This window comes from Carassius auratus, unplaced genomic scaffold (assembly GCF_003368295.1).
Source record: "Carassius auratus strain Wakin unplaced genomic scaffold, ASM336829v1 scaf_tig00215236, whole genome shotgun sequence".
Lineage (NCBI taxonomy): Eukaryota > Metazoa > Chordata > Actinopteri > Cypriniformes > Cyprinidae > Carassius > Carassius auratus.
This window is the reverse complement of record NW_020528000.1, coordinates 435,001-456,873: the sequence shown is the minus strand read 5'-3', so window position 1 is coordinate 456,873 and position 21,873 is coordinate 435,001. Positions and strand designations below refer to the sequence as shown.

General features: G+C 39.2%; 1 protein-coding gene across 7 annotated transcripts in view; it reads left to right on the top strand.

The window, feature by feature from the left end:
• LOC113094045 (ankyrin repeat and SAM domain-containing protein 1A-like) overlaps window positions 1–21,873 on the top strand; it is a 96,705-nt gene that overhangs the window by 37,414 nt on the left and 37,418 nt on the right. For all 7 annotated transcript variants that reach the window (XR_003287967.1, XM_026259675.1, XM_026259674.1 and 4 more), the window contains 10 exons: window positions 1,566–1,862; window positions 3,463–3,538; window positions 3,624–3,725; window positions 3,811–3,897; window positions 4,297–4,469; window positions 4,833–4,889; window positions 9,572–9,692; window positions 11,076–11,119; window positions 11,743–11,842; window positions 17,470–17,969. Coding sequence is in view for 6 of the 7 variants with exons in the window: in XM_026259675.1 (XP_026115460.1) it covers window positions 1,566–1,862; window positions 3,463–3,538; window positions 3,624–3,725; window positions 3,811–3,897; window positions 4,297–4,469; window positions 4,833–4,889; window positions 9,572–9,692; window positions 11,076–11,119; window positions 11,743–11,842; window positions 17,470–17,969 (1,557 nt within the window). In the remaining variant the exon portion in view is untranslated. The remainder of the gene's footprint in view (window positions 1–1,565; window positions 1,863–3,462; window positions 3,539–3,623; window positions 3,726–3,810; window positions 3,898–4,296; window positions 4,470–4,832; window positions 4,890–9,571; window positions 9,693–11,075; window positions 11,120–11,742; window positions 11,843–17,469; window positions 17,970–21,873) is intronic.

Below are 21,873 nucleotides of genomic sequence, written 5' to 3'. Positions count from 1 at the left end.
TATTGATACAATTAATAATAATAAATAACATTTATATAATTCGTTTTTTAATCATCAACGACATGAAAAAATGACACTATTTTATTAATATAATATCTGTATTGAAATAATGATTGATTATGATGATTATAATAATAAATAAATTGAATAAAAAATATTTTGACTAATTAAAAATCATTATCATGCTTTACCTATTTACAGGTATTGGTCATATTATTAGAATATCATCAAAAAAATGTTTGATGATATTCTAATTATATGACCAATACCTGTATTTCTGGGGTGTGGTCATCAAACCAGCTCATCACTCATTTTCATTCACTCCCCCGCCTGAAAACGCACACACACACACACACACACACACACACACACACACATATGCGCTCAGAGTGGTGGTGTGTGATGTGCCAGCTGCTGGCAGCCCAGAGGCCTTCACAACCTCTTCCTCTGTGCTTCAGACATCTGCTGCTGTACCTACTGCTGCCACACACACACACACACACACACACACACACACACACACACACACACACACACACAGATCTCTGAGCACTGCTCTGAGAGGACATTCACAATCACATTCATTCACTCAAATGCTATAATATCAGTGTGTACCATCAGAGCTCAAGTGTTAATAAAGGATATCTAGTGTGTAAATCCATATTTACACACAAAAGATTTTACTGAATTCAGTTGGCAGACAAAGCACATATAAGAGCGCCCTCTAGTGCTCAGGGTTTGACTTCAAGTACAGTCATTGTGGAGTCGGATGCTTTGTTATAGTCATGCTGAATTTTCAACACAATGAGCCATTATGTTTAACTGTCACTGATTTAAATATAATATTTCAGTCTTCATTAGCCGTCAAGAAAATACTAGTTAACCAAAGGCAGATACAGTGTGAAAATACACTACCTTGCAAAAGTTTGGTGTCAGTAAGATTATAAAAAAAAATACAAACTTTTATGCAGCAAGGACAAAATAAATATATTAAAAAATGGTATTTGAGAAATGTATAATGTTACAAATGGTTTCTATTTTAAATAAATGCCGTTCTTTTAACCTTTTGCCAACCCTAGGTTTTGAGCAGCAATGCGCATATTTAGAGACTTAAGCCACTGCTAATGGATGAATATCACTGAATTAGGTCAAAGTAAGTGTTTTATAAAACATGTAACAGAAGTCCGTCTGTAGGCAGTGGTTTGTAGATCTTGAGGATGTTGTGTGTGTTTGAAGCGTGTTGTCTGCGTGTGGTCAAGCTTGCATGCTCTCTTCTGCTCTGTCTGTCTCCATAAAACCATTGAATAAGGGTGGTCATCAAATCAGCTTGCAGTTTTTCCAAACATAATTCTGCTCTATTTATTTATTTATTTATTTTTTAATTATCCAAAAAGCCAGCTTTATCTCAAAGCTATGTCAAAGAGTCACATAGCTTTACGACCCTGCAGTTGCTACCCCAGTGAACTTTGCCGCTTGGAAATCATGTTGACTTTTCCATCTTTTAGACACAGGTCCTGAAGTAATCGCCCTTTCTGTCCGTCAACATCTCGCTCTGCTGTCCTCAGAACAATGACAACGAGACGCCGCTGCACTGTGCGGCTCAGTACGGACACACTCAGGTGGTGCAGCTGCTGCTGGAGGAGCTGACCGACCCCACCATGCGCAACAACAAGTTTGAGACGCCGCTGGACCTGGCAGCGCTCTACGGCCGGCTGGACGTGGTCAAACTTCTGCTCCGCGCTCATCCCAACCTGCTCAGCTCCAACACCAAGAAACACACCCCCCTCCACCTGGCCTCCCGCAACGGACACCTGCCGGTGGTGGAGGTGCTGCTGGCCGCCGGCGTGGACATCAACTACACGGTGAGGATCAGGTGCCAGTTTACAATCTCACATTCTGACCACGCACAAACGGAGACTGTAAACTCTGTTTCTGCACTAACCGTTCACATTCAACATTTCCTGTGTGTAAGGACTACCTAATTTTCCAAATTCTAAAATCTTTTTTATATAAATAATTGCATCATCTGCAGTGGTAATATTCAGTGGTTACTGTGCAGTATGCTAGTGTTCCCGTCTTGGTTTCAAGTTTCTGTCATGTTATGCTGGTTAGCTCCGCCCACAGCTAAATCTCATTGGTTAGAAAAAGTCTGCTCCACATCAGGTGTGTTCTGATTGGATGTGATTGTTGCACTGCACTGCCTTTTCATTTGTGAGCACAAAAAAGAACTTGACAATTATGTGAATTGCTTCCTATAATGACTTCCTTCATTTCATTTGGGTAATTATAATGGCAGTGTTTTTGTGTTAGTTTTTTTTGGCCACACTCTACCTTTTTTTTACTGTTTTTAAATGGGTCTGTTCTGTTCACCAAGGCTGTATTTATTTGATAAAAAATGCAGTAAAAAATGTAATATTGTGAAATATTACAATTTAAAATAGCTGTTTTCTTTTCTAATATATTTTAAAGTGTAATTTATTCCTATGATGTGCAGCTGTATTTTCAGCATTATTACTCCAGTCTTCAGTGTCACATGATCTTCAGAAATCAGTATTATATACTGATTTGATGCTCAAATTATTATCAGAAAGATAAAAAACACATGATTTTTCTCAGGATTCTTTGATGAATATAACGTTCAAAAGAACAGCATTTATTTGAAATATAAATATTTTGTAACATTATAAAAGTCTTGGTAACACTTTAGAATAGGGAACACTTATTCACTATTAACTCTGACTTTTCCCTCAATAAATTCCCAATTTGCTGCTTATTAATACTATGTAAGGTAGTTGTTAGGTTTAGGTGTTAGGGCTGTAGAATAAGGTCACGAGAATATGGTTTTAATATATGTTTAATTATTACTAACAAATAGCTAAAATTCCAATTAAATGTAGGCTAATCAGCAACTACCGGTAGTTAAGAGACCCTAAAAAAAGTTTAACCAAAGTCTTTCCTGTCATGTTTGATCAATGTAATGCACCCCTGCACAATAAACGTATTCATTTCTTTAAAATGAATGGGTTTAAATACTGTTTTAGTTTGAGCTGCTCATCAGTGCGGGTGTGTGTGTGTGTGTGTGTGTGTGTGTGTGTGTGTGTGTTGGCCGGTCTTTCAGTAGTTGACAGTGATTTAAAATCGCTGCTCTTTAGCACTCCTGCCTCTACCTGAGAAACCTGCCTTCTGTCTCTCACTCCGCACGTCCTCAGAGCAGCGGCCCACATTCACATAGTCTGCTTCGTCCGCTAACATGCTGAGGAAGCCGCTGCGGTGTGAAGATGAGTTTGTCGTCTCCGTTGGGTGCTGATATGCCACACCAGACTCAGTTATTGCAGTTCACTGACCTAAAACATAACGTGCAAGATATTTCAACCTTCACAACTTGTATCTAAGTGTCTAAAATGAGCCGGGGTGGCTGCATGTGCCTCTGTATCTTATGATGAATGTTTTATTTGTTAACAGACGGAGAAAGGCAGTGCCCTTCATGAAGCAGCTCTATATGGAAAGACAGAAGTAGTACAAAAGCTACTCAACGCAGGTAAGAAATAAACTCAAATCCACAAGTAACAAGGGGTTTGATTACTGAAATTGTACTCGGGATGCTCTGTGTGAATGTTTGTCAGGGATCGATGTGAATATCGTGGACGGTAAGAGTCTAACAGCGCTGGACACTGTTAGAGACATGCCCTCTCAAAAGAGCCGGCAGATCGCTGCGCTCATACAAGGTACGTCTGCACCTGATTCACACACATCTCACACACATCTCTGAATCTGAACAACATGGTTTTCACACCCGTCTCCTCTCTAAAGCTCATATGAGCGGCCGTCCGTCAGAAACGAGCCTCCCTCCTCCACCAGTGCCACCTCCTCAAGAGAGCCTGAGCCCCAAGAGAAAAGGTCAGAGAAACTCCACTCAATTAAATATCTCACACTCAAAATATTAGGTAGATTTTAAAGCTATTATATCATTTACAGGTGTATCTTAATAAATTTGAATGTTGTGGAAAAGTGTTTTTTTTCTTCAGTAATTAAAATCCATATTCAAAATGCAAAAAGCCTCCATGTTTTTGTAGAATTCGTAATTACAAAACATCTAGTAATTACAACAAAAACGACTTTTTGAAACGTTTCATCAGTGCATATAGCATTCTACTACAGTATGTGGCCATTGGTATAATCTGAGAGTCGTGGTTCTCACACAGACGGCTCTGATCTGTATTCAGACGGCTGCTGCTCGTGGTGTCCGTGCGCCAGATGTTCTGCAGATGCTGTACTGCTATGTGTGTGTTTGGACAGGAGAAATGGAGCAGCAGGTCAGTGAGCTCATATCCGGTTTGGCTTCGAGCCCTGTGGAAGAGAGTCCGTATGAAGCTCTGTTTGAGGCGTCCTCGTGTGTCTCTCTGGACAGTCTGGCCAGCGGAAAGTCATCGGACAGAGACTCGGGACGACCGGACAGCGAAGCCGGCAAGGTGAGTGTGTGACACACACTTCTGTCTTCAAAACATCTGGAACAAGTATTGTGAATGGAAAGCTAATATATTTATTGACGACTGTAAATATCCAGTTATGGATTATTTTGTCCGGCAGCAATATTGAATTAAAGTTATTATCAATAATTCATTTAAACCGTTTATTTGAGTTGATTCCCTTTTCTTTATAAAAGCAATGAAGCCAGTTGTGATTTGTTTTGTTTTTAAGATCTGAAGCTTTGGTGTAGTACAGTTTTCTCCACTAGATGGAGACTATGAATAGTGATTTATGTAGTCTTTCTTTCTTTAAAACAAGATGTTTTCAGCATGTTTGCTAGTAAATGAGTTGAATGTTTCTTTCAGAAAGAGCGCCATCCTCCACAGAATCGTCCTGCGCAGGAAGAGGATCTCAGCTCTGAGGTAAAATCCCTGTTCAGAGATTCATTGTTTGGTTCACATGTTATTAAAATCATTAATAAATACCTCTGGAAGCAGAGGCCAGTGTTTCCATTTGTTTCCCGGCTGCTTCCGGTAGCTGCCTCCTTTATCGTTTGATGTTTAAATGTTTAAAAAGTAGTATTGTCATGATCCTTACTTATCTATATTTAAGCTCTATATGACACAAGTCCTGTGAGATACATAATGAACAGACAATCATTTGCAGCAGTGCACATGGAGAGCAGAACAATGAATATTTCGGCGAGAGGTTGTTGAATCTGACTTTCCACTCGCTGACTGCGCTTTCCGCACGTCTACCCAAATCAAACAGCCTCCTCATGAATATTAATGCTGTGGATCTGTGCAACACACAGCAAACCTTCTGTCTGGAAGACTCTGGAGCCCATGACCAATACTAAAACACTGCGGCTGGGTACAGAGCTGCACAGCGTCTGAACACTTCACTTAGTGTTCATTTCAGATCTACCTCCCTTTATTACAGATGAGATGTTGATGAAGGAATGGTCTCGCTTTGGCAAACTGTTTGCTCCCATGAAAAAAGGTCGCTATAGGATGTAAATCGTAGTGTCTTTTAGACGTTTCACGTATATGATTCTGAACGGAAATAGTACTGATCTTGACGTAAATTTTAAAATTGATGAATATTTTCCACATCTCAGAAGATTTCTGGAAAATATTAAGCGTTTAATGAGTGAAGGAAGATTTAGAGATAAAGAAGTATATCGTTTAAAAACATCGTCACAAAAATTCAACTCCAATTGAATAATGATGATGAAATGGTGTATTTTTGCCCTCATTGGATGTTTTGGACTCTTTTGTGCTGTAGTTTCTTTTTAATTTTTATTGATGAGTGACATTCGCATTGCATCTTTAAAATCTTTTAAGAGCTCAGATATACGATGTCCTGTTTTTACAGGAGACACATAGTGACGTGAAAATGTTGTCGAATGAGCTAAAGAATGGGGCGTTCTTCTTTTTCTGAGTCATAATACTTCACTCAGTGGAGGAGTTGCAGTTCTGTTTAATAAAAACGTTGCTCCCTCGTCTTGTTCAGTAGAGGAGGTTGTAAAGGTAGATTCTTAAAGATAAAAGCTCAATTTGTGTGTATGCACCAACCTCCCAGTTAGAAAGAATGTTGTTTTTAGATCAATTAAATACAGTAATAGAAAAATGTGATGTGGTTGTGGGAGGAGATTTGAATTGTGTCGAAAGAAATATAGATAGGAATCATTTAGAACCACATATGGCTTCACGCCGGAAACTGATACAAATGATAGAAAGGATTGAGCTTTGTGATGTATGGAGATATTTTAATCATGATGTTAAACAATAAACATGGACACATGTTTGTGAAAATGTGTTGTCGATTTTATGTTTTCAAACATCATCTTATTTTTTTTTGTAAATTGCTCAATTCTTTCAGTTGGTTTCTCTGATAATAGTTTGGTTGTGTGTAGAAAGATTGTTAGTTCTGTTCAAATAAGTAGTTCTTATTGGCATTTTAATGTGACATTGTTGTCAGATTTACAGTTTAAAGATGTTTTTAGGTTTTATTGGGAGTCTTTTAGAGAACAAAAACTTCTTTTTTCCTCTTTACAGGAATGGTGGGACATTGGGAAAGTAAATATTAGGCGACTATGTCAACGATATACTCTTAATGTCAAGTTTTTTAACTCTGTCTATAAAGAAGTTAGAAGAGGAAATTATTGAAATTCAAGTTTTAATTCAAGAAACGGGAAATCAAGACCATTTAGATTCCCTTTTCATGAAAAGATCAGCTTTGTCTGAATTCTATAAAAGAAAGGCACAAGGGGCATTGGTCAGATCACGTTTCCAGGATGCAACATTTTTCTTCAGACTAGAAAAAAAAGAGCGGTATATTCAGAATTGAAGGTCTGAAGCTGGGGTTCTGTTATCAGACCCAGTCGAAATGAGGAAAAGAGCAGTAACATTTGATAAAAATCTTTATAGTTCTGATCATAGGATAGATCAAGAGGTTGATCTTCTTTGAAGATCTGCCAAAATGATCAGAAAGTGCCAGTGCAAAACTAAGTGAAGATATGACTTTAATTAAACTGTATGAAGCTCTCCAGAGTACGCAAAACGGGAGATTTCCAGGGATAGATGGGATTCCTTTTGAATTCTATAAAGGATCCTGGGGCATTATAGGAGAAGACTTGCTTGCAGTTCTTAGTGATAACTGAGTCGGTGGTTTTTTACCACTTAGTAGTCAGAGAGCAGTTCTTACACTCCTCCCAAAGAAAGGAGATTTGAGTGATAATAATTTAAAAATAATTGAAAAATAATTTAATTCGAGATTTGCTGGATTTTTCAAAGATTTGTTGTTTTAATTTTGGCTTGATTTCCATTGATCAAGAAAAGGCATTTGATCGAGTAGAGCATGATTATTTATGGAAGACTCTAGATGCCTTTGGTTATATTAAAGTATTATATAATGACATTGAGAGTATGTTGAAATGTAATAGTGGCTTGTGTTTTCCTTTTAAAGTTCAGCGTGGAGTGAGGCAAGGTTGTTCATTATCAGGTATGCTCTATACATTGGCAATAGAACCATTTTTGCAAAGGTTGAGAAGGGTATTGCAAGGCCTCACATTGATGAACTGTGAAAGTACTTTTGTTTTATCAGCTTATGCTGGTGATGTTGTTGTAATTGTAAAGAGCAAAATGATGTGAACCTCTTAATGAAAACTTTGGATGATTTTGAAATGGTATCAGCTGCAAAAGTGAATTGGTGAAAAAGTGAAGCTGTTTTGGTGGGAGAGTGGATAACAGCACCCCTCAAACTCCCTGGGGTCTGACATGGACAAAAGATGGGTTAAAATATTTGGGAGTTTATTTGGGGGGACGAGTCTTTTCAATTAAAAAATTGGGAAGGGATTATTGAAAAAATAAAGGGTAGACTGGATAAATGGAAGTGGATTAAGAAAATATTGTCCTATAGGGGTCGAACCCTTATTATTAAAAACCTTGTTGCTTCATCTCTTTGGCATCGACTGACTTGTGTTGACCCACCACTACTGTTTCTTGCTAAGATACAATCGATGTTGATAGACTTCTTCTGGGATAAGATGCACTGGGTGATTCATAGCATCCTGTACTTACCAAAGGAAGAAGGTGGTCAAGGACTTGTGCGTCTACAAAGTAGGACAGCAACATTTCGTGTACAATTTATACAACGCTTCCTGACAGGCCCAGAGTCTGTAAGTTGGAGACCAGTGGCAAGTGCTGTTTTAAAAACTGGTGCAGGTCTAAATCTGGACAAATCCTTATTTTTATTGGACCCAAAAACTGTAAATGTGGAGAAATTTCCAGTTGTTTTATCAGAATCTTTTAAAAGTATGGAGTCTTTTTAAACTCCAAAGGAGAAGCAATCCCACATCGTTGTATTGGCTTTTGGAAGAGCCTTTGCTTTATGGTGCAAGACTGGACATTACTAATGCATCAATGTCACTGGCAAAAGCCTTTGTAAAGGCTAAAGTGGTGACTCTTCGTCAGTTAATGAGTCTGGCAGGACCAGATTTTATGAAAGTGGATTCAGTGGCACCACAGTTGGGGTTCAGATCCACTCGAGTGATTGAAAAAATACTACAGAAGATACAGACTATCCTTACACTGGAAGAGAATAATTACTTAAGAAACATGGTGAGGGAGAAATTACTCACAATGATAAAGATTTTTTTCCAAGTTTGACTGTTTCACCTATTTAAGAGGAGGAAGGTGGAATTTTTCTGGATTCAGAAAAAGTAGGGATCATGGACCTTGAACAAGTGAAGGGCAAGAGATTGTACAAGTCATGTGTTTTAATAACAAACATTAAATGGAAAAACTGATACACCTTGGTGAATTGTGTTCGGTTTGGATGAAGTTTGTAAGCCAAATTGGAAAACTTTTTACAAGACACCATTAAATAAGAAAATTGGAGATTTGAAGTGGAGGATTTTACATTGTACCATTGCTGTAAATGCTTTTATATCTGTGTTGAATCCTGATGTAGGCCATGAATGCCCATTTTGCTTACAAAGGGAGACTGTGTTTCATGTTTTTATGAATTGTCATAACTTAAACCGTTATTTGAGGTTTTACAAAATTTGTTTAAGTCTTTTGATGAAGAATTTTCAATGCAAGCTTTTATCTTTGGTGTTAAATATACAAAGAGACAACAGAGAGAGTGTCAGTGGTTACATTTTGTTTAGGGAAAAAGAAAAATGGCAATATGCATGAGTCAGATAAAATTGTACAAAATCAGGAATTTAATCTGGTGTCTATGTTTGGTGCTATGGTAAAGTCAAGAATTTTGATTGATTTTAGGTTTTATAAAGTTACTTCATGTCTTCCCATGTTTGAGGATGTTTGGTGTTTGTGGAGGGGCTTTGTGCTCTGTTGTAGATGACAATCTTTATTTTACTCAATTTATGTAGTTTATTTTACATAATTTGTTTTTAATGCTTTAAAACACTTAAATTGTAATAAAACTGTTTTCAAAATTCAAAATAAAAAATTCTCTCTCTCTCTCTCTCTGTCTCTGTCTCTCTCTCTGTCTCTCTGTCTCTCTGTCTCTCTATCTCTCTCTCTCTCTCTCTCTCTCTCTCTCTCTCTCTCTCTCTCTCTCTCTCTCTCTGTAGGCGGTTTACACTAACAGCAGTGTGGATGAACACGCCGAGCCTCTGGATGAGGAAGAGCACACATATGAACTCTTAGTCACTGCACAGACCAAAATGCCCAACAACACACAAAGCAAAGCAGGTACACACACTTTCTCTTCTTTTATATATATATATATATATATATATATATATATATATATAAATGTATATATATATATATATATATAAATGTATATGTATATATAAATGTATATGTATATGTTCACACACACAGTCACCATCCACTTTATTAGGTAGACCTGTTCAATTGCTTGATAACACACATAGCTAATCAGCTGATCACATGGAAGCAACTGAATGCATTAAGGCATCTAGATGTGGTGAAGACGACGTACTGAAGTTCAAACCGTGCATCTGAACAGGGAAGAAAGGGGATTTAAGAGACTTTGAACGTGGAATGGTTGTTGGTTCCAGACAGATGCTCTGAGTATGTCAAAAACTGCTGATCTACTGGGATTTTCACACACAACCATCTCTAGGGTTTACAGAGAAAATACCCAGTGAGAAGCAGTTGTGTGGATGAAAATGCCTTGTTGATGTCAGAGGTCAGAGAAGAATGGGTAGAGACGATAGAAAGGCAACAGTTACTCACATAAGCACTCGTTACAACCAAGATATGAAGAATACCATCTCTGAACACACACCACGTCGAACCCTGAAGCAGATGAGCTTCAGCAGCAGAAGACCACACCGGACGCTGCTCCTGTCAGATAAGAACAGGACACTGAGCTTACAGTTTGCACAGGCTTACCAAAATTGACAATAGAAGATTGAAAAACATTGCCTGGTCTGATGAGTCTTGATTTCTGCTTCGACATTCAGATTTGGGCCCCTCAATACCAATTGAGCAAATCTTCTCAGACTGGTTTCTTGAACATGACAGAGTTCACTTTACTCAGATGGCCTCCACAGTCACCAGATCTCAATAGAGCAGCTTTGGGATGTGGAGGAACGGGAGATTCACATCATGGATGTGCAACCGACAAATCTGCAGCAACTGGGTGATGCTATCATGTCAATGTCGACCAAAATCTCTGAGAAATGTTTCCAGCACCTTGTTGAATCGATGCCATGAAGAATTAATGCAGTTCTGCCAGTCAGTACTAAGACTATTATAATATGAAAATAAGCTTATATATAAAACAACACTAGTTCAATCTTAAAAATGAAGATAATCTGTATTTAAATCACACTTTATTTTAAAGTCCAGCTCTATTATCAAACCATTAACTATGACTTTTGCCTCAGTAAACTCCTGATTAGCTGCTCATTAATAGTAGTAAGGTAGCTGTTAAGTTCAGGTATTGGGTAGGATTAGGGATGTAGAATATGGTCATGCAGAATGTGTGCTTTATAAGTACTAATAAACACCCGATGTGCCCTTAATTTGCTGTATTTTATACTTTTAACAAACTGTTGTATGTACTGTTCCTATCGAATAACTGGATGTCTTTATCTCCAGATGTGGAGGTCTCAGCCAAGTCGTCCAACAGTGTCCTACCTCAGGTGAGAGTGTTACTGCTTATTAGGCTTCAGCTGTGTTCCAAACCCTCACTGCCTACTAATGCACCTACATAGGCAGCTCCCTTATAAGGCAACATCCTAACTGCTGAGTGATGCATAACACTCTAGTCAGCAGCACATATTGCTTCACGAGACTCAAGATTCACAATACATTCCGGTAGAGTTTGATATTAGCACGTCGCTAAGCTAATGGCCTTTTTTCCTCGAGCAAAACATAAAAGACACAGCACACACAAGTATTTGCATTTTTGGATTGCCTCCTTTGTAGGAGATACATGTTATGCTGCCTTCGGCTAATGCAAAGTAAATCAGTAGGCAGCGTAATTGAGTTGCCTTTTGGATTCCATGATGCTTTAAAATGCTGCCTGCTTTGGAAGCTCTAAGGTTTTGGTAACAAAGCTTTGTTGTTCATTAATGTTTTCATCACTTTTTTTGCACTCTCACATCTGTCACGCTGTCCGAACACTGTCTGGTGTGCAGTAGACAATTAATTATCTTCTGCATGCAGCATCTGTTTTGTGTGTGTGTGTGTGTGTGTGTGATTGTGCATCTGACAAAACTTGGACATTTCCTTCATGTGTGGATATTGGTGTTATTTTTTGCAGCGAAAGACCACTGCACACACTGACCTGCGACCTGCAGGGTCCAACGCAAACACTCTGCAGCCGCCTGCAGCTCATTTCAACACAGGACAGACGTCTGGAGGTGAGTGTGTGCTTGTGTGAATGCTGAAGGAGATGTAAACACTCTTCTTTACAGTGTTATTGCTATTGCCATGGATGAATAACAATAACCAGTTGAGTGACGAATACTTTTTAGACTCAGATATGTCAAACAATTTGAGACTACCTCTTCTCTACTCTGTAAATTGCTTGCTTTCTGTCGAAGACTTGGGCTGTCTTTAAAGGAATAGTTCCTTTTTAAATATGATTTGCTCACCCTCTCAAGAAACATAGCATTTACATGAGAAACTTTCCATTCCTTAATAAACTTTTGGTTTTGAATATTAAACTTTTACATTTGTGCTCTAAATGCCATAGTTTTTTTTTTTTTTTGATAAACTTTCAAGTTTTCACTTGTTAAGCGTTTGCATTCTACCAATAAACTTTTGTTTGCTCACTAAACGTTTGTTTGCTAAATCTAGCTTGTTAAACTTTTGCATTCCTCCAATACATTGTTGCTTGTGCTTGTTAAAGATTTGTTTTTGTTTGCTTGCTAAACTTTTGCATTTGATCATTAAACTTGTTCGCTTGCTGAACTTTTGCGGTTGTAGTCTAAACTTTCTTGTTTACACTCACTATACTTTCATTTTTGTTCATTAAACTTTAAATTTTGCTTGCTCAACTTGTTTTTGCTCACTAAACCTCCATTTCTCTAATAGAACTTTACGTTTGCTTGCTAAACCTTTGCATTTGCTAGCTTAACTTTTCGCATGTCATTAAACTTTTGTATTCTCTTGTATAACTTTTGTGTTCCTTGAGAAACTTTGTGATGAAATTAATTAGGCGAGAAAAAATATAGATATTTCATTATATTTCAATGGTTTTGTGAGTCAATACAAAAGCATTGAAATGTAACTTTTCCTCCCATCTCATATTTTTTCGTCGCTATATTCCTTTAAGGTCTTCATATAATCTAAACCTCTATGCTGTCTTTTTTTCTTTTTTTTTGTCCTGTCAAACACAAAAGCTGAAATTTTAAAGAATGTCCATGCTGCTCCTTTTCATGCAAGCTCCAAAAAAACACAACTGAAGTATGACAAAAGATGTCCAAATTTTACTTTTTTGGGGGTGAACTATTTCAAAATATCAGCAGTTGTCAACATTTTTGGAGCAAGAATATTGGTAGGATGTGAATGCAAAAGTGGACACATTTGTTATGTCCCGACTGTCTCTGTGTCCCTCTCTGATCCTCCTAAAGTCATTGCTCAGAAATCCTTGCCTAACTTAGAACAATGTTTACTCAGTGTAACACGACTCTAGTTAGCATTACCAGGAGAATGCCATTCTGATTGGGTCGCTTGCTACTTTAAGGGTGCATTATATGAAGAAATGATAAGAACAGACATGTACAGCCATTATATTGTAGAATGGTATTAAATTCTTGTTTGAATATGGTTGTGTTTTTACGATATTGTTGAGTGTGATAAACTTCAGTGAAATTTGTTAAAGCCCCACACTCTCCTCGTGTTTCAAAACAAACAGCAGAGCGTCTCTCCTCATCTCCTTGTCCTTCTGGTCTCTCGCCAAGCTTCATAGACCTCAGCTGCCACGTCCAGAGCCGTCCTGCACTCAGCACCTGTCAGTTACACTGCAGGAAATCGGCCTGTAGACACACACTAGCACACACACAAATAACAGGGCGTGAACTTGTCATATTTCTCATGTTGGGGTCTCACAGCGGGAGCGATGCATTGGTGTATTGAAAACTTGAAGGAGGGTCTGACCTTATTGCTTTGGAGATGAAAGCTTTACTCTAAGTGCAAAATCATGTTGTGTGTTTTAGACGTCCCTTCCCTCTTTTAATAAATGCTGCTCACTGTTGGCACGCGCTTAGCACTTAGCCGAGGAGATCGCAACAGCTGAACGATGAAGTCAGCTAGAACTTTCTGAGGGGTGACATTACTTCAGTTCATCAGATGTCAGCACTGCTCAAGTGTGCTTGACTGTTTGAAAACGAAAAACTGGCACTAACACTGTACATAATGTGAAATGGTAGATATTGATAATAATATCAGGTAAGGAAAATGTTGATCAATGTTATAGATACACTTGTTTCATTCAATACTGAACAGCATTAAAAAAGCATATTTTTAGGCTAGATAAGCCAATGCACATGTGCATTCATAAGCACGAGTCTCGGGTTTCTGTGGGAACCGGCCACTGCAGTGACACAATGACTTGACCAATCACAGATTGTCTGTTATATTCAGAAGGCTGGACTGTGCTGGCATATTGCGCGTTGGAGTTTCTCCCATTCATAAGTAATGGAAGTGAACCCTCTTTGTATTTGTTAAGTCTTTGGCTATGCATTTGTAAGAATGTTACAGTATTGCATGGTTGGCTTCGTAACATACTACATTGAAACTGTCATCAGATCGACTGTGTGTTGTAGCCTTTTGTGCTATTTGTGTGGCATTTACAAGTGGCCATTAAGAGAGTCTTCTCTCTTATTTAAAGTATTTCAAATCAATGTAGTTAATTTCCTAAAAGTTTGGTCACATTTACCAGTGCTTGGAGAAATTGTGTAAAAAAAATGTTTTGTTGTTGTTGATTCAATAGGAATCTGTACATTTGGGAGTTTCACATGAGGGCAAAAAAGTTTCCTATGCATATTAAAATTTGGATGGAGAACAGCACTGACTTCATCTTCTCCAGAGGGTCTGGTTGTTTTAAAATGACCTCACAGGTTGTGCCCAAATACAGTCTCAGGTCCCGAGTTGCCTGTGTATGTGTATTTAGGTGTGTCACTTACGTGTTAAGTGATTGGACTCATGGTTCTGGCCCTGTGTGTCTGTATGTTCCTCCAGTACATGTCAATGCCTTGTAGAGTGGTAGGTTTTAGTCCCAATGCCTCAGAAAACTTGAGACATGAAGTTCTCAGGAGATTTCGAATTGTAGTTTGTCATAAACCAAATATTAGAGCTGACTTGATTCACATTAGCACAAAGAAACTCACAAGGTTCCAATGCTCTGATTTATTTTGGACTTCCAAAGGCAAAAAAAAGTTAAGTCTCGGTCATATTGTTGTTCTTTTTGTGCACAGTTTTTACGTTTTCTATGGGAGCGCTTTCAGGTAACTTCTGCAGGAATGGAGCAAATATTTTCATTCTTGCTATTTATCCATTAATTTTGACAGAACCTGTGCTTGGAAGACTGAAAATAGCTGTCCCAAGATATCCAATCAGTGCCTAAAAAGGCTCTTTGGTTTAACTGTTGACATGTTTATAGCTAGCTATCTGAATAATAGTAAATCTGGTTTTCTGATATCTGATAGTAACTGTGCTACCACATTGAGGTTTGCTACCACCCATACAACACAAGATTTATGTTCAGCCATGTACAATGCAACCAAGTGTGTGCAATGTGTTTGTGTACTTGCATACAGAATGTCTCTGGCCTTAGGTTTCTTGTCTCCAAACACAACACATAACACCAAGATATCTCTGGTATGGTGGCCATTTGCCCAGTCGCCTGGCTCATATCAGGGACCTGGGGTTGGATTTATCTCTTGGTGTGTTTGTTTGCCAGAGGAGACATTTCAGGCAAGTGCCCTGCATTTACAGGAGGGAACAGATGCAGACAAGTGTTTTTCACTTGTTGCACTTGCGAATATAGAATATACATTCTTGCTAAAAACCGTCTATGTAGAGCACACTTGTGAAACAGATGTGAATGTGGGCTTTCTGTACATACTTACATTTCTGTAGTGATAGTAAACCCCAGTCCTAAAGGGGGCGATAGAGTTACTAAATATCGGTCTAGCTGCAAAATCGCTTACGGTCTTAACCCTCTACATTGTGAACTTCACTCTGGGGGACTAAATTATGTCTAATATTAGTCAATGGCTAATAAATTCACAGATGTGAGTTTGAGGTTAAGTTTAGCACATATCTATTTTTGACTCACCAAACACTCTCCATCAAGCAATCTGTGCTGTTTTTCATGGATGTGCAGCTCATCTGTATTTGACGTACCGTAAACTCTAGTGTAAAGGCGCATGACTCGCTGTTGCTATGTCTCACACACACGCAGAGAGAGAGAGATTTACATCAAAAATGCATACTTCAGAGTGTACCTTTAGGGTAGCAGCAACTTATGTCTGAAGCCCCTTTCAAACTGCAGATTGGACCCTGAAAATTGCCGGGACGCCTTCTGTGTGAACACAAACACGCCCCGGGATTGATTCTGGGATTGATCCCTTGTTGGGGACCTAGTAACATTGCCGGGTTCAACCCGGGATGAGCGCTGTGTGAACAAAAGCCAGAGCTAATGACGTAAAGGGTGTGTTGTAGTGATGACGCATGTTATCGCACAACTCTTTTACCAGGAATTTGAAGGCAGATCAATGTTCACGGCTAAAAAAATATGTGCAAACTGTAATGAAGCCGTTAGCTCCTCACTTTCCGCACTGACGCTGAGATCGTTCGCCAGCTTCAGTGAAAGTATAACGTGCCTAGCGTTTTCGACTCGTACATTACACGACACGCGCTGATGTCACGTGTCATTACGGGACCTTTACGGGTTGTGTGTGAACGCACGCACATATTCCGGGAAATCACTGGCAGTGTGAAAGGGGCAAAATCTAGCAACACAGGCACAATTGCCGGGACACATTACCAATGTATTTTCCGGAATCACAGTGTCAAAGGGGCTTTAGGCTGTACCCTCAAAGTGACCAACTTTACCCATTAAAGGTTTATTTATAATACCTTAATGATACATAGTACAACTCTAAGGTGTTAGAGTGCACACTTTATGTGTAAAGATTGTACATAGTTGTCACTTTGGGATACTGCCCCAGTGACAAGCTGTTGTACCCCAGAAGGTTCAGTTTTTCCTGACAGTGTTTATATATCCTGATAACATCCATACAGCTCTTTTCACACTTTTTTTAACATGATATATATAAGGGAAGTAGGTATATTCAGATCAGTAGTTGATCTACAAGAGAAAAGTGAGTTGAAAAGATGGCATTTTTCACTAGCGTGTAGTATAGTGCCCCATGTGACTAAACCTGAGAATGCAACTCTCCTTGAAATCAAGCTTGCATAGAAGTATTTATGTACTTGCCTATAGTACATAATACAGGGATTTCATTTTTAAGAACACATAACGGTATGGCAAAGTGGTGTTTGTGTGTGAGAGAGAGCGAGTGTCTTTCTTTCACAGTCACCTCTGTAGTATCCTGTTTCAAGCTTGCCACTCATAATGAAGGGAGTCCTTAGTGAGGCATAACTTCTCTGGAAGCAAGCCTTATAAAGCTGTCTGCTTGTTAGCAGTGCAACAGAGAGAGAGAGAGACAGGGAATAGAACAAGCAAGTCACAAACAGACCTCTATGGAGAAAAGTCAGCTGCTCGTAGCCTGCATTTGGAATTTTCTAATACAGGCACTTTGGTATTTGGTGAGCCCAACTTTCTTTATTTCTTTCTTTCATAATGCCGTTCTTTCTTTCTGCATTTCTTTCCTCCCCTTTTCCAGTCAGAAAACAACCCCAGATCTGTTTCAGGCACTGGACAGTAGTGGAGTGGGCGGTTTCATGTTATCTGGTCTAGATACGGCTCCACAGTCCGCCTGTAACTCTCTCACTCTCTCCTCTGTTCTCTTGACAGAGAGCTCCTCGCACGGTGAGGATATAAGCGCTGCTGTTCCTGAGCAGTTCACTGGTCTGCTTCACGGTTCCTCGCCGGTGGTCGACTGTCGGGAGGAAGCATTCACACTGCCGTCCTCTGAAGCGAAGTCCGGCGCGGCTTCCAGCACTTCGACATCCGCGAGCTCCGCCCCCCTTCCCCATCCCAAATCGGCAGTCACCATGGAAACAATTCTCCAGGACACTGACCCCAAAGCTATCTATGCCACGGTCCACAAAGAGCCAAGGAGTTCGCCAAAACACCACTCACCAGCGCGCGATTCTCCACAGACGAGAAGGATGCCTCCGCCAGGTGATCTCAAACTAGCGCGTAGCCTTTCGAAGTCTGACTCCGACCTGCTGGTGTCTCCACCCGGTGAGGAAGAGACAGGGTTGGGCGGGCGAAGTGAGTCAGTGTCCAACTGTAGCACCACCAAGAGAAGGCTGGAAAAATCACCTTCATTCACTTCAGAATGGGACGAGGTAAGAGCTCCCCCTTGTGGCCTGGATGTACCATCCTTCCTGCATTGTACACAACACACAAATGAATAGGAATAAATCGGAATTCCGAACACTAAATTTTGGCTGGAAATTCCATTGACGGCTGAAAGAGAAAATGAGTGGAAAATGCCAAACAGTTGAATTTAGTCTTTTTGTTGTGTATTTTTTTTTTAGCACGTTAATTATAATGTTCATAGTTTTAGGAACATCTTTTTTTATTTTGGGAAAATAGATTAGTCGATGTTAGTATTGCGTTTGACGATTTTTTTATTTTATTTTCACAGCTGTTATTAAAATAATATTCAGTGCTTGAATTATAAATGAATTAGACAATATTCTAGAAGTTGTTTCAGTTTTAAATCACATTTAAAGATATCAAATGAGAAAAAAAAACATTTATTGGGGGTACATCGCTGAAAGTGATCAAAACCGATGTAATTCTCAGAGTCTGTTTGTGAACAACTCACAGATAATTGTCAGTAGCTGGAGTCCATTGGGAAAATGTATGAGTTGCAGGGAATGAATGGTAAATGGTGACCTTTTCAGTCTGTCATTTCTCATTGTGCAGTGATCATCATGCAAAAACGGGTTCATACAAGCATTCTCTTTTTCAGTTTAAGATCTGATGTTTGATAGGTTTTTTGTAATATGAAAGAGGAAACATATTTCTATGAACCAGAGAATTATCCATTTCTGAAAGTGTTTGCTTCAGGACACCTCGTCTTTGTTATGTCCAGATTTTTTTAAGCATTGTTGTGATGTTATTAACGCCTGTAAACCAGGTCAATTTCACACATTGTCCAAGAGTTGTTCTGAGAAAGGGGCTGTTGTAAATCCTTTGTTTACGTGGAGCTGAGCAGGTAGTTTGCCAGACCATTGTCTTGAATCAGCAGAAGAACATAAACTTGTCTCCTTGCTGTTGTCTGCATATTTTCATAATGTCAGATGATGAAAAACGGCCAGACACAGTCTAAACAAAAGCCATCTGCTACATTTGTACCACTAGGTGCATGACAAGACTCATATGCTTGGAAAAGTAGTCCCGCCACAAAAATTATAGTTTGGATAATTGCACACTACTACTTCTTGTTTTTTTTTTTTTGTGTTTTAATAAAATTATGAGCTACATATTTATGGCTTTAATTAAACTTATTTATGTCATTGATTAAACTTAACTCAGCATGGAACATTCCTTTAAAGATTTCATGTGGCTATTTCTTTAAGAAGAATGTGAAAGGGAAGTCTGCAATCCAATCAGAATCAAGCTTCTTGTATTACCATAGCTTTGACTTCAATCTGAAGATCTAGACATTGGATACAAACACGGAGGGACTTGTGCACAGTTTCCATCACACCCGGTCTTACACTCTTACAGACGAGACGGTCGCAGGTAATGAAGACTGTTGTCTTACACACTTAAGCATGCAGAGGAACAGCTGAGGAGCATCAGAGGCCGTTTTTGTCTTGAGGCCTGTTAGTTATGCTTGACTCTTTTCTAACACACAAAACAGACCTAACATGAAAAGTGTCTAGCCGAAACCCATCAATTGTCAGTATGTGGCAGTATTCAGTTGATATTGATTGGGTGAATTTCCATGTCATGCCAACTTTAAGAACCTTCTTTTTCTAACCCTTTGCTGAAAAAAGAAAAGATAAAAAAAGATAGATCTCTTAAAGATCAATGGTGTATCTATGCTGTACGTTTTTCCATTTTTCAAGACCTTATCACCAAGTGGATAACCTTACTCAGTGGGTCAGAAGACACGTCCTCTAACAATAACAGTTTAGTCTGGAACTAGCGTGTTGTAGCAACACCTGTGGTGTTTCTGCTTTCTGTATGGAGACATTTGATGGGAAATTACGAGAGGTCAGGGAGCAGAGAAAACTCACCGGCTGATAACAAGTTTGTTTTCTTCATTTGTTGACCTGCTCTTTGTCTGTTGACTGTTTTTCTGATTATCTTCTCTTCTGCTCTCATTCTGTCTCTCACGCGGTTTCAACACGTTTCTGTTGCTCATGAGCCAAACATTTGAGATTTGTGTGGAATTTTTCCCGTGTGAGCAGTTGCTATAAAACACATAGTCTCGTTTCCTTTCATACTCTGTGTCCATGCTCGATACTCTCTCCTGCCCTCTGCTGGTAATCACTATCTGTCTGTCTGTCCCTATCTGTCTGTCTGTCAATTCAACTCAATTCATATTGCTTTATTGGCATGACATACATAGGTACATATTGACAAAGCATTGTACATAGCAGAATAGAAACAAAAAAAGCAAAAATACATATAATATATATCTATAAGAAAAATAAAAGATAAAATGCATCCATATACATTTCTATATACATTGATGGTACTACTAATGTAGATGTGTTCACTCTTTACCTTTTAGTTTGTGGCATTTTCTACCACAGAGGAAGCAGGTCCTTCACCCAGTAATATTTTTAATTTGAAATGTTCATGGAGTGACTGGAGTTCAGGAGTGTTGTGCTGTATTTGACTGTACAGTGAGTCTCTCAGAGATGTGTATTTGTCACAGTCTCAACTGATCCTGATCTACACTCGTCACAGACTCGCTCTTCTTCAGGTAACCAGCTCTTTCTGTGTCGTCCTCTCTCTATGGCCAGCTGGTGGTCACTCAGTCTGTACTTGGTCAGTAACTGTCTGTGTGTTATATCCCTGACTGAGAGCAGATAGTCAGCCATACTGTACTCTCTGTTGAGTTTCAGATAACACTGGAGATAACTTTGGTCTTTGGTTTGTTCTTTCCAATACTGTATGTATGTCTCCTTCTCTTCATAATTTCTTTGATTCTTCTATGTTTAGTGCTCTATAATGAATAGAATCTTCCGAACTAGAGTTTAAGTGGACCCAGAGCTTTAAAACTCCTTTTTTTTTTTTAATGATTAGGTTAAGGGGGAGACGGCCTAACTCGGCTCTAGTTTTTGGGATGTTGACGCCTAAGGTCCAATCCTGGCAGTATTTAGATAAAATGTCATGGTCGTCTTATCTGTCTGTCTGTCTGTCTCTATCTATCTATCTATCTATCTATCTGTCTGTATGTCTGTCTGTCTGTCTGTCTGTCTGTCTGTCTGTCTGTCTGTCTGTCTCTCTGCCTGTCTGTCTGTCTCTCTGCCTGTCTGCCTGTCTGTCTCAATCTGTATGTCTGTCTGTCTTTCCCTAACTGTCTGTCTGTCTTTCCCTATCTGTCTGTCTGTCTGTCTCTATCTATCAATATGTCTGTATTTCCCTATCTGTCTGTCTGTCTGTCTTTCCCTATCTATCTGTCTGTCTGTCTGTCTTTCCCTATCTGTCTGTCTGTCTCAATCTGTCTATTTGTCTGTCTCAATCTGTCTGTCTTTCCCTATCTGTCTGTCTGTCTTTCCATATCTGTCTGTCAATCTGTCTGTCTGTCTGTCTGTCTTTCCCTATCTGTCTGTCTGTCTGTCTGTCTCTATCTATCAATATGTCTGTCTGTCTGTCTTTCCCTATCTGTCTGTCTGTCTGTCTTTCCCTATCTGTCTGTCTGTCTGTCTCAATCTGTCTGTCTGTCTCAATCGGTCTGTCTTTCCCTCTCTGTCTGTCTGTCTTTCCCTAACTGTCTGTCTGTCTCTTTCTTTTTTTTCTGTCTGTCTGTCTTTCCCTATCTCTCTGTCTGTCTGTCTGTCTGTCTTTCCCAATCTGTCTGTCAATCTGTCTGTCGGTCTGTCAATCTGTCTGTCTGTCTTTCCCTATCTGTCTGTCTGTCTGTCTCTATCTATCAATATGTCTGTCTGTCTGTCTTTCCCTGTCTGTCTGTCTGTCTGTCTTTCCCTATCTGTCTGTCTGTCTGTCTCTATCTATCAATATGTCTGTCTGTCTGTCTTTCCCTATCTGTCTGTCTGTCTG